Raw genomic sequence first — 13628 nt, forward strand, 5'->3', positions numbered from 1 at the left:
AACTCTTCAGATTATCCTAACTTCCAAAAAACATGCGCTTGCCAACATGTGCACAGCCTAAATGTGCCGATATTCTCCTCGACAGAATGTGACAAAACTGGTCAGTGACTTTACAAATCATGTATGTGTATTTTCAAATTTAAAAAATTGGAGGTCACAATTTCTTGACTCATATGAAACTGGGATAGGATCATAGAAACAAACATAGGCAATTCAGCCCCTCGAGGCTGCTCCGCCATTCAATTAGATCATGGCTGATCAGTACCTCAACTCCTTTTACCCACCTTTGCTCTATATCCCTTGATACTCTTACTTAACAAAAAATCTATCAATCTCAGTCTTCAAAGAGTCAACTGACCCCCCAGAATCCGCAGCCATTTGGGGGAAGAGAGCTCCAGATTTCCGCTGCCTTTTGTGTAAAAAAGTGCTTCCTAATTTCCCAAGCTTTAATTTTAAGATTATGTCCCATGTTCTTGATTCCCCCACCAGAGGAAATAGTTTCTCTATCGAATCCTTTTAACATTTTAAACACCTCAATCAGGTCATTCCCCCAATCTTTCGATTAGGCACTTTACAACCTCTGGACTCAATAATGATTTCAATAACTTCAGATCATGACCACTGCTCCCATTTTTCGGGCAGCAGGTGCTGGTAATGGTTCTGCTGTTGCCATTTACTCCTCTAGAGCCATCCTTTGTTAGTTTACTTGTCCCATTACCACCCTCCTTCCCTTTTGTCATTTAATCACTCCTGCCCTCCACCCTATCAGAGACCTTCCCTTTTGTTCTTTCCTCCTATCCCTCCATCCCTTTCCCTGGCTCTGTAATTGCTTAAAGTGTTAAATCTTCAACTTCTTCCAGTTCTGACAAAAGGCCATCGACCTGAAATGTTAACTCTGTTTCTTTCTCCACAGATGCTGCCTCACTTGCTGAGGATTTCCAGCATTTTCTGTTTTTATTTCAAATTTCCAACATGCGCAGTATTTTGCTTTTGACGCCTCAATCTTCTAAACTCAAGGGAATATAAGCCAAGTTTATGCAACCTGTCCTCATAATTTAACCCTCTAAGCCCCGGTATCATTCTGGTGAATCTGCGCTGCAGCCCCTCCAAGGCCAATATATCCTTCCTGAGGTGCGGTGCCCAGAACTAAACACAGTACTCCAGATGGGGACTGACCATGGCTCTATACAACTGAAGCATAACTTCCTCCCCAACTGTATTCCAGCCCCCTTAGCAAAGGCCAACACTGCATTAACCTTATTGACTGATTTTTGTACCTGTGCACTAGCTTTTAATGATTTCTGTACTTGGACTCCCAAATGATCACAATAGGAACATAGGAACAGGAGTAGGCCATTCAGCCCCTCGTGCCTGCTCCGCCATTTGATAAGATCATGGCTGATCTGTGATCTAACTCCATATACCTGCCTTTGGCCCATATCCCTTAATACCTTTGGTTGCCAAAAAGCTAGCTATCTCACATTTAAATTTAGCAATTGAGCTAGTATCAATTGCCGTTTGCGGAAGAGAGTTCCAAACTTCTACCACCCTTTGTGTGTAGAAATATTTTCTAATCTCGCTCCTGAAAGGTCTGGCTCTCATTTTTGGACTGTGCCCGCTACTCCTAGAATCCCCAACCAGCGGAAATAGTTTCTCTCTATCCACCCTATCCGTTCCCCTTAATATCTGATAAACTTCGATCAGATCACCCCTTAACCTTCGAAACTCGAGAGAATACAACCCCAATTTGTGTAATCTCTCCTCGTAACTTAACCCTTGAAGTCCGGGTATCATTCCAGTAAACCTACGCTGCACTCCCTCCAAGGCCAATATGTCCTTCCGAAGGTGCGGTGCCCAGAACTGCTCACAGTACCTGAACCCCTAAGTCCCTTTAGACATCCACAGTTTTTAACTTTTTACCATTTAGAAAGTACCCTGTTCTGTCCTTTTTTGATCCAAAGTGGATGAACTCACATTTGTCTGCATTGAATTCCATTTGCCACAATTTTGCCCATTCACCTAATCTATCAATATCCCTTTGTAATTTTATGTTTTCATCGACACTGCTTACAATGCCACCAATCTTTGTGTCATCGGCAAACTTAGATATGAGACTTTCTATGCCTTCATCTAAGTAGTTAATAAATATTGTGAATAATTGAGGCCCCAAGACAGATCCCTGCGGGACTCCACTAGTCACATCCTGCCAATGTGAGTACCTACCCATTATCCCTACTCTCGTCGCCTTTCGCTCAGTCAACTTCCTAACCAAGTCCATACTTTTCCCTCGATTCCATGGGCTTCTATCTTAGCTAACAGTCTCTTATGTGGGACCTTATCAAATGCCTTCTGGAAGTCCATATAAATAACATCCACTGACATTCCCCTGTCAACTACTTTAGTCACCTCTTCAAAAAATTCAATCAGGTTTGTCAGGCACGACCTACCTTTCACAAATCCATGCTGGCTCTCCCTGATTAACTGAAAATTCTCGAGGTGTTCAGTCACCCTATCCTTAATTATAGACTCCAGCATTTTCCCCACAACAGATGTTAGGCTAACAGGTCTATAATTCCCTGGTTTCCCTCTCTCTCCTTTCTTAAAAAGCGGAGTGACATGTGCAATTTTCCAATCTGGAGGGACAGTTCCTGAATCTAGAGAACTTTGAAGATTGTAGTTAGGGCATCTGCAATCTGCTCACCTACTTTCTTTAAAACCCTGGGATGGAAACCATCTGGTCCTGGGGATTTGTCACCCTTTCGTGCTATTATTTTCTTCATTACTGTTGCTTTACTTATGTTAATTTTATCGAGTCCCTGTCCCCGATTCAATATTAGTTTTCTTGGGATTTCCGGCATGCTATCCTCTTTTTCGACTGTAAATGATATGATTGAATTTTGCATTCAGTTTGAGGGAGAGAAGAGTAAGTCTAAGACTAGTATTTTAAACTTAAATAAGGGCAATTATGAGGGCATGAAGACAGAGCTGGCTAAAGTGAACTGGGAACTTAGGTTAAGGGATCGGTCAGTGGAGATGCAGTGGCAGACATTTAATGAGATATTTCATAACACTCAGCAAAGATACATTCCAGTGAGAAAGAAAGACTCTAGGGGAAGGACGTACCATCCATGGCTAACTAAGGAAGTTAAAGATAACATCAAATTGAAAGAAAATGCATACAATTCCACAAAGATTAGTGGCAGGTCAGAAGATTGGACAGAATATAAAAAACAGCAAAGAATGACTAAAAGAATAATGAGGAGGGAGAAATTAGAGTACAAGAGAAAGCTATCTAGCTAGAAATATAGTAAGAGTTTCTAGAAGTATTTAAAAAGGAAAAGAGTAAGTAAAGTGAGCATTGGTCCTCTAGAGAGTGAGTCTGGGGAATTAATAATGGAGAATAAGGAAATGGCGGATGAATTGAACAGATATTTTGCATCCAAATAACATGCCAGAAATAATTGTAAATCAAGAGGTAAAAGGGAGGGAGGAACTTAAAACATTTACAATCACCAGGGAAAGGGTTCTGAAAAAATTATTAGAACTAAAAGCTGACAAGTCCCCAGGTCCTGACGGACTTCATCCTAGGGTCTTAAAAGAATTGGCTGCAGAGATAGTAGATGCATTGGTATTAATTTTCCAAAATTCCCTAGATTCTGGAAGGGTCCCATCAGATTGGAAAATAGCGAATGTAACTCCTTTATTCAAGAAAGGAGGGAGACAGAAAGCAGGAAACTACAGGCCAGTTAGCTTAACATCTGTCATAGGGAAAATGCTAGAATCTATTGTTAAGGAGGTTATAGCAGGGCACTTAGAAAATCTCAATGCAATCAGGCAGAGTCAACACGGCTTTGTGAAAGGGAAATCGTGTTTGACTAATTTATTAGAGTTCTTTGAGGGAGTAATAAGCATCGTGGATAAAGGGGATCCTGTGGATGTGATGTACTTAGATTTCCAGAAGGCTTTTCACAAGGTGCCACATCAAAGGCTACTACACAAAATAAGAGCTCATGGTGTAGGGGGTAACATATTAGCATTGATAAAGGATTGGTTAGCTAACAGGAAAAAAAGAGTAGGCATAAATGGGTCATTTCTAGGTTGGTAAGATGTAATGAGTGGAGTGCCAGAGGGATCAGTGCTTGGGCCTCAACTGTTTACAATCTATATCAATGACTTGGATGAAGGGACCAAATGTATGGTTGCTAAATTTGCTGATGACACAAAGGTAGGTAGGAAAGTAAGTAGTGAAGAGGACATAAGGAGTCTGCAAAGGGATATAGATAGGTTAAGTGAGTGGGCAAAAATTTGGCAGATGGAGCATAATGTGGGAAAATGTGAACTTGTCCACTTTGGCAGGAGGAATAGAAAAGCAGTATATTATTTAAATGGAGAGAGATTGCAGAACTCTGAGGTACAGAGGGATCTGGGTGTCCTAGTATATGAATCACAAAAAGTTAGTATGCAGGTACAGCAAGTGATTGGGAAGGCAAATGGAATGTTGTCATTTATTGCAAGGGGAATGGAATATAAAAGTAGAGATGTTTTGCTACAGTTGTACAGGGCACTGGTGAGATCACATCTAGAATACTGTGTGCAGTTTTGGTCTCATTTAAGAAAGGATATAATTGCTTTAGAGGCGGTTCACTCGACTGATTCCTGGGATGAGGGGATTATCTTATGAGGAAAGGTTGGACAAGTTGGGCCTGTATACACTGGAGTTTAGAAGAATGAGAGGCGATCTTATTGAAACATATAAGATCCTGAGGGGACTAGAAGGGGTAGATGCTATGGGGATGTTTTCCCCTTGTGGGAGAGACTAGAACTAGGGGCCACAGTTTAAAAATAAGACGGAGATGAGGAGAAATTTTTTTTTCTCAGAGGGTCGTGAGTCTGTGGAACTCCCTTCCCCAGAGAGCGGTGGAGGCAGGGTCATTGAATATTTTTAAGGCTGAGTTAGACAGATTCCTGATTAACAAGGGAGTCAAAGGTTATAGTAGGTAGACGGGAAAGTAGGGTTGAGGTCGCAATCAGATCAGCCATGATCTTATCAAATGGTAGAGCAGGCTCGAGTGGTCGAATGGCCTACTCCTTCTTGAACCCCCTGCTTCAGGTTGATTAGGCGAGCATTGTCTGGTGTCTCAGTATTTAATGACAGTCTGGAAGTTGAATCCAGATAAACCACCTTTTGCACCGGTTAACGTCCCTGGTCTTCCTGTTGAAACACTTTAACACCTACAATCTGAAATGTCTCTCAGGAAGTACCACACTATTGGTGGCTCTGGTGTTAGCATGTAGGGTTAGTGAGATCCAAGTGATGAGCCTGACCTGATTTGGTATTCTGATTGAGCAATGTTTGGACACACCTTGGTTTCCTGCCAAAGGTTGAATCCTTTTGTTGTATTAAGTGAGTGGACAAAACTATGGCAGATGGAGATCAGTGTGGGCAAGTGTGAGGTCATCCACTTTGGACTTAAGAAAGATAGATCAGAGTATTTTCTAAATAGTGAGAAGCTGGGAACTGTGGAGGAGCAGAGAGATTTAGGGGTCCAAGTACAGAAATCACTAAACGCTAGTGGACAAGTACATAAAATAATTAAAAAGGCTGATGGAATATTGGCCTTTATCTCAATGGGAATACAAAGAGGTGAAGTTATGTTACAGTTGTACAGAACTCTGGTTAAACCCCATCTGGAGCACTGGGTTCAGTTCTGGGCACCGCACCTCAGGAAGGATATATTGGCCTTGCAAGGGGTGCAGTGCAGATACACTAGAATGATTCCGGGGCTAAAAGGGTTAAATTATGAGGACAGATTGCATAGAATAGGGTTGTATTCCCTCAAGTATAGAAGACTAAGGGGTGATCTAATTGAGGTGTTTAAGATGATTAAAGGATTTGAAAGAAAAGACATGCATTTATATAGCGCCTTTCATGACCTCAGGATGTCCCAAAGCATTTTACAGACAATTAAGTACTTTTGAAGTGTAGTCACTGTTGTAATTTAGGCATCCAATTTGTGCACAGCAAGATCCCACAAACAGCAATGTGATAATGACCAGATGATCAGTTTTACTGATGTTGGTTGAGGGATAAATATTGGCCAGGACACCAGGGAGAACTCCCCAACTCTTATTCAAAATAGTGCATCAGATCTTACACGTCCACCTGAGAAGGCCTTGGTTTAACATCTTATCCAAAAGACGGCATCTCTGACAGTGCAGCACTCCCTCATCTCCCTCATTCACTGGAGTGTCAGCCTGGATTATATGCTCAAGTCTCTGGAGTGAGACTTGAACTCATAACCTACTAACTGAGAGACGAGAGTGCTACCCACTAAGCCACGGCTGGCACCTAATTTAGTAGCGTAGATAGGGAGAAACTATTTCCTCTGGTGAGAGTCCAGAACAAGGGAGCTTAACCTTAAAATTAGAGCCAGGCCGTTCAGGGGTGATGTCAGGAAGCATTTCTTCACACAAAGGGTAGTGGAAATCTTGAACTCTCTCCCCCAAAAAGCTGTTGAGGCTGGGGGTCAATTGAAAATTTCAAAATGAGATTGATAGATTTTTGTTAGGTAAGGGTATTAAGGGTTACGGAACCAAGGCGGGTGGACAGAGTTAAGATACAGATCAACCATAATCTAACTGAATGGCGGAACAGGCTCAAGGGACTGAATGGCCTCCTCCTGTTCCTATATAACAAATGGCTGTCAGGTTGTCTGTCCGAGAACCGACAGACTTGTCCTGCACCAGATTCTCAATGTCTGAAAGCTATATGTAACAACCATTAACTCTAGCCTATTAGGTGCTTGATGCCTCATGAGATAGCATACCTAAGCATGTAAATCCAATAGAGAACAGCATCACAAGATGCATTTATGCCAAAAGAGGATTTTTCTTTTGCAAGGAAGTGTCTGTGATGGAAGTAAGGCTCTCTCCTGCAACATATTATAAAATTGCTGTGTTAGATCTTTTCACATGAACTTCAACTAAGCTAATGTACTGTGAAATTAACTTGGAATTCTGTTAGCTGCCTTCTATAAAGAATCTTTTACTGGAAGAAAGCAGTGCAAAATACACAATACTGCCTGAAGGCATTCCTTGTTAATTGCAGAGAAATTATCCCTTTCCTGGTTGTGAAACACTGCAGGCATGCAATAACTTGCAGAGGCATAATGTTTCATATAAGGGCGTAAAATTCCAATAGGTTTTGTCTCAAACCTGAGCTGGTAAACAACTCTCCAAACAGCGAGGAGGGCTGCTATTCATGTCCCATATACTTGGGCAATAGAGATAATTAACACCGATCACTTATCTGTCTAGAAAAAAATTGGGATTTCTTCAAAGATGCTTTGATCTGAGGTGTAAAAAAAACATGTGAAGAGATACATTTGGCTCCTAGCTTTCCCTATTCAACAGTATTTCCAGGTCACTGCAGAGAGATAGAACTTTGGGTGCAGAAACCTGCACTGTATAAACAATTATCAGAAGACTCTTCAAAGATTCCGAGTAAGGACTCTGAACACTTTATTTTCTGATCAAGAAATAAGCATGTGTAAGTTTAATACCGTTCTGCTATTTTCACGTTGCTTCTGTGTTAATTTCTTTCATACCCTAGGGACTGTCGCACACTTACATCCTCAGCTTATCTTATCTGAAATAAGTCATCCCACCACTTCAGAGAGCAATGGCAAACCAGGACTGGCCAAGAACTACAGTTCATTCTCTACATCCCAAATGTAATCTATGTCATAGGTTTTTTTAAACAATGGCATTGCTGGACTCTAGAGGTCCAGGAAGGTAGTGCAGAGAAGAGCCACAAGGCTGATTCCTGCATCAGGGGTCTGAGTTAAGAGGAAAGATTGGAGAGACTTGGAATTTTCCACTTGGAAAGGAGGCATCTGAGAAGTGATTTTATAGAATTATGTAAGTTGGGTGGGATTGGCCCTGGGAGTTCTCAACATTCCTACAAAGTCTCGTGGCTTCAGGTCAAACAAGGTCAAGGTAATCCCCTGCTAATCACCACCTACCACTCCACTCAACTGAAAAGTCAATACTCCTCCATATTGAACATCATTTGGAGGAAGCTCTGAGGGAAACGAGGATACAGAATGTAGTCTGGGTGAGGGACTTCAACGTCCATCACCAAGAGTAGCTCAGTAGTACCACCGCCGATCGAGCTGGCCGAGGCCTGAAGGCCATATTTGCCAGAGTGCACCTGCATCACGTGGTGAGGGAACCAATACGACAAAGCAACAAACTTGACCATGTCCTGACCAACCTAGCTATAGCAGACACGTTCTCCACTATCACATTGGTAGACGGGACCACCGTACAGTCCTTGTAAAGGCAAAAAAGGCTTGTCTCCACTGTGAGGCATTACCACAGTGCTAAGTGGGACAGACTAAGGACTAATCTAGCAACCCAAAACTGAGCATCCACAAGGCGTTGTGAGCTACCAGTAGCAGAATTGTATACCACCACAATCTGTAACCAGATGGCCTGGGTCCATTCACAACTCCCCTGATATTGAAACAGGCCATGCCAGCCTACAGCAGGACCTGGATTGACAAGTGGCAGGTAACATTCGCGTTATGTAAATGCCAGGTAATAAACATTATGAAAAAGAGAAATCCCAGCAATTTCCCCCGACCTTCAACGTTACCAACCTCACGGAGTCCGCCACCATCAATATCCTGGGGGTCACCAGTGACCAGAAGTTGAACATGACCAGCCCTTTCAAAATTACGAGGCAAAAGCTGGGTACTCTGCAATGAGTGGCTCACCTCCTGACCCTCAAAGTTCTCCAACATTTACAAGGCTCAAGTCAGGAGCATGAGGGAATACTCACCGCTCCCCTAAACGGCGCAGCTGCAACAATATTCAAAAAGCTTGACACCAGGACTGAGCAGTTAACCTGATTGGTTCCCCTGCCAATGGACTCAATATCTACTTCCTCCACCCCGGCGCACCGTGGCTGCAGTAATTACGATCTACAGGGTACACTGCAGCAACTCATCAACCTTTCTTGGACAGCACCTTCCTCCCCTGCAACCTCTACCACCAAGAAGGATAAGAGCAGCAATGTTGTGGGAACTCCAACACACCCGAGTTCCCCTCCAAGTCACACAACATCCTGACTTGAGCATATATTGCTGTTCCCTCACTGTTGCTAGATTGCGTACCTAACATCATTGTGGGTGCACCATCAGAACAAGGACTGCAGGGGTTCATGGAAAAAGGCCCACCATAGCCATCTCAGAGTAACAGTGGATAGGCAATAAATGCAGCCTTGTCGGCATCACCCACCTCCTGAGAACAATTTTTTTTTGGAGTACAAATCACAATGAATGAACAAACAGAGCAAGAGTTATGATCAGATTCATTTAGTTCAATTAACTTTTACCTAATCCACCTAATTCAACATTCTGTACTGAAGATTAATGTCTTGTCCTTGCAACAAGTAAAAGGACACTACATAACCATTAACCTGATCAAATAATGGAATATCAATTTGACAAAACATTTACTATTCATATTGCATGTGGTCACAGCAGTCCACAGACAGTTTTATAACCCACATTTGAGATATTAAATACCTAAGACAACCTTTGGGGTGATAAAACCAGGAGAGGCCAGAACCGAGGACATAAGTGACGGCAAAAGGTAATTTCTCCTGTGATCCTTGGACGATTTCTCTGTATATAGTAAATACAGAAGCAGTAAAACTGCTTATAGTAGATTGAACTGGTTTCACACAATGCCTCGTGCACATGGCACAGATTTTCAAGCAATGATAAAGTATCTGAGCTTCTAGTAAAGAGTCAAATCTGTAATCCAACCTTCAAGCAGTTAAGCCAAGTACAGTCCTGTCTCAGGAAACAGATTCGCTGTCCTCACTGATGAAGCATGAATGCATTTAATGCTTGGTGGGGGGGGGGAAGGGAGTTAGACAACTGAATATGGCCACATTCTGACACCCAATACAGGACACAAGAAGTGCAAGCTATATGGTATATTTCCTCTTTAACATGCTAACCTTACTTACGGGGTGTGCAGGACGACAAAGAATTTCATTTGGGAAACATGCTGGTGCAGGATATTTGCTTTGCCATCAAGGGGTTGGGCACTGGTTTATGTCCAATATCTCCTACAAAGTGAATTCCTGATCAAGCTGGCAACAGTTCACAGCACGGAGACACATAAAAAGGAGTAGGGACAGTCAAATAAAACGAATTAATTGATTCATTAAAATTTCCACTGCAGCACTCGAAGGCTGGTGGAGCCTCAACATAGGTTTTCACCCCATCCCCATGGACTGGAGCGTTGCAGGATTAAGACATTCATGGTGGTCAAAGTATGTGTCAAGAAATCTTACTGATTTCACAATACCATACTTACCCTTATGACTGTCAAAGACTAACCTCCTGTGAAAATATGAACAGTAAAATCAATAGCACAGAGCAGACTGCTTCTTGTGTATTATCAGCATGTATGTACATGTTCTCTGTGCACTAGAAGTGTGCAGTTATAATTGCTCTAGGCGCACGTCAGTAATTGTTTCATTACCTTCCATTGTGGAGGAATCTAAGATTAATTGCAGAGGCTTTTGTTTCGCCGATGCTTCACGCGTCGTCAGGCTTCTACATCCCACTTCTCCTCCTGCTCCAGCTATCACTTCATCTTTCTGGCCTTCTTCCAGTGCCTTCTTTAGCTGCTGCTCATTCCCATTGCAAGCTATCTGTGGCCAGTGAAGACAAAATAACACACTGCAGTAAAATTCTCAATGCATGGACACACATTGGCAAATTGCAATTCAACGCAATTATTCAGTCACTGGCAGTCTCAAGATCACCAACTCCACTTAAAGTGGAGTTAAAGGTCACTTCATTCAAAGGGATTGTATTGGGAATACAAAACAATTTATACTAGAAATCAAAACAACTCACCACTCAAATAAAATTGGCACATACCTGCATAGATCATAGTCTCGTATTTTACATTTACAACAAACTCTTTCATTTCACAGCTCCCCTGCAGCTCCGAAATGAACGGTGGCAGCTTTTGACATTAAATATGCCAGGGTATCTAACAATCAGGAAGGACAGGCAGGAAGGAAGGGGAGGTGGGGTGGCTATGTTAATAAAGGAAGGAATCACTAATACAGAGAAATGATATTGGGACAAAGGATCAGGATAATGAAACAGTTTGGGTAGAGATAAGGAATAATAAGGGGAAAAAAACACTAGTGGGCGTAGTATATAGGCCTCCTAATAGTTGCAACTCTGCTGGAAGAAGTATTAATCAGGAAATAGTCGGGGCATGTAATAAGGGAACAGCTATAATTATGGGGGATTTTAACTATCATATTAACTGGACAAATCAAATTGGGCAGGGCAGCCTTGAGGAAGAGTTTATTGAGTGTATTAGGGATGGATTTCTTGAGCAGTATGTAACTGATCCTACAAGGGGGCAGGCAACCTTGGACCTGGTCCTGTGTAATGAGCCAGGATTAATTAATAATGTCCTAGTTAAGGATCCCCTTGGAATGAGTGACCATAACATGGTTACATTCCATATCCAATTAGAGGGTGAGAAGGTTGGTTCTCAAACAAGCGTATTGAACTTGAATAAAGGAGGCTATAATGGTATGAGAGCGGAATTGATAAAAGTGGACTGGGAAAATAGATTAAAGGGTAAGATGGTACATGAGCAGTGGTGTTCATTTAAGGAGTTATTTTACAACTTTCAAAAAATATATATTCCACTGAGGAAAAAAGGGTGTAAAAGAAATGACAGCCATCCGTGGCGAAGTAAAGAAATTAAGGATAGTATCCGACTAAAAACAAGACATATAAGGTAGCCAAACTTAGTGGGAGGATAGAAGATTGGGAAGTCTTCAAAAGACAGCAAAAAGTAACTAAAGGACTGATTAAGAAAGGGAAGATAGATTATGAAAATAAATTAGCAAAAAATATAAAAACAGATGGCAAGAGTTTCTATAGTTATATAAAAAGAAAAAGGGTGGCTAAGGCAAACGTAGGTCCCTTACAGGATGAGACCGGGAAATTAATGGTGGGAAACATGGAGATGGCAAAAATGCTGAACAAATATTTTGTTTCAGTCTTTACGGTAGAGGACACTAAGAATATCCCAACACTGGACAAACAGGGGGCTCTGGGGGGGGGAGGAGCGAAATACGATTAAAATCACTAAGGAATTGGTACTCAGTAAATTAATGGGACTCAAGGCGGATAAATCCCCTGGACCTGATGGCTTACATCCTAGGGTCTTGAGGGAAGTGGCAGTAGGGATTGTGGATGCTTTGGTAATAATTTTCCAAAATTCTCTGGACTCGGCAAAGGTCCCGGCAGATTGGAAAACTGCTAATGTAACACCCTTATTTAATAAAGGGTAGTAGGCAGAAGGCTGGAAATTATAGACCAGTTAGCCTAACATCTGTGGTGGGTAAAATTTTGGAGTCTATTATAGCGGAACATTTGGATAAACATAATTTAATAGGACAAAGTCAGCATGGCTTTATGAAGGGGAAGTCATGTCTGACAAATTTGCTTGAGTTCTTTGAGGACATAATGTACAGGGTGGATAAAGGGGAACCAGTGGACGTAGTGTATTTAGACTTCCAGAAGGCATTCGACAAGGTGCCACATAAAAGATTATTGCTCAAGATAAAGAATCACTGGATTGGGGGTAATATTCTGGCATGGGTGGAGGATTGGTTATCTAACAGGAAGCAGAGAGTTTGGATAAATGGTTCATTCTCGGACTGGCAACCAGTGGCCAGTGGTGTTCCGCAGGGGTCGGTGCTGGGTCCCCAACTCTTTACAATCTATATTAACGATTTGGAGGAGGGGACCGAGTGTAACGTATCAAAGTTTGCAGATGATACAAAGATGGGAGGGAAAGTAGAGAGTGAGGAGGACATAAAAAACCTACAAGGGGATATAGACAGGCTGGGTGAGTGGGCGGAGATTTGGCAGATGCAGTACAATATTGGAAAATGTGAGGTTATGCACTTTGGCAGGAAAAATCAGAGAGCAAGTTATTATCTTAATGGCAAGAAACTGGAAAGTACTGCAGTACAAAGGGATCTGGGGGTCTGAGTGCAAGAAAATCAAAAAGTTAGTATGCAGGTGCAGCAGGTGATCAAGAAGGCCAACGGAATGTTGGCGTTTATTGCTAGGGGGATAGAATATAAAAACAGGGAGGTATTGCTGCAGTTATATAAGGTATTGGTGAGACCGCAACTGGAATACTGCATACAGTTTTGGTCTCCATACTTAAGAAAAGACATACTTGCTCTCGAGGCAGTACAAAGAAGGTTCACTCGGTTAATCCCAGGGATGAGGGGGTGGACGTATGAGGAGAGGTTGAGTAGATTGGGACTCTACTCATTGGAGTTCAGAAGAATGAGAGGCGATCTTATTGAAACATATAAGATTGTGAAGGGGCTTGATCGGGTGGATGCGGTAAGGATGTTCCCAAGGATGGGTGAAACTAGAACTAGGGGGCATAATCTTAGAATAAGGGGCTGCTCTTTCAAAACTGAGATGAGGAGAAACTTCTTCACTCAGAGGGTAGTAGGTCTGTGGAATTTGCTGCCCCAGGAAGCT

At 42.2% G+C, this 13628-nt stretch overlaps 1 protein-coding gene across 1 annotated transcript in view; it reads right to left on the reverse strand.

Annotated features, from left to right (window-relative positions):
* rabgap1l (RAB GTPase activating protein 1-like) overlaps window positions 1–13628 on the reverse strand; it is a 550110-nt gene that overhangs the window by 504126 nt on the left and 32356 nt on the right. Inside the window, exon 3 of the mRNA XM_067990829.1 lies at window positions 10564–10735. Within this exon, the coding sequence (XP_067846930.1) occupies window positions 10564–10735 (172 nt within the window). The remainder of the gene's footprint in view (window positions 1–10563; window positions 10736–13628) is intronic.

This window comes from Heptranchias perlo, chromosome 9 (assembly GCF_035084215.1).
Source record: "Heptranchias perlo isolate sHepPer1 chromosome 9, sHepPer1.hap1, whole genome shotgun sequence".
NCBI lineage: Eukaryota > Metazoa > Chordata > Chondrichthyes > Hexanchiformes > Hexanchidae > Heptranchias > Heptranchias perlo.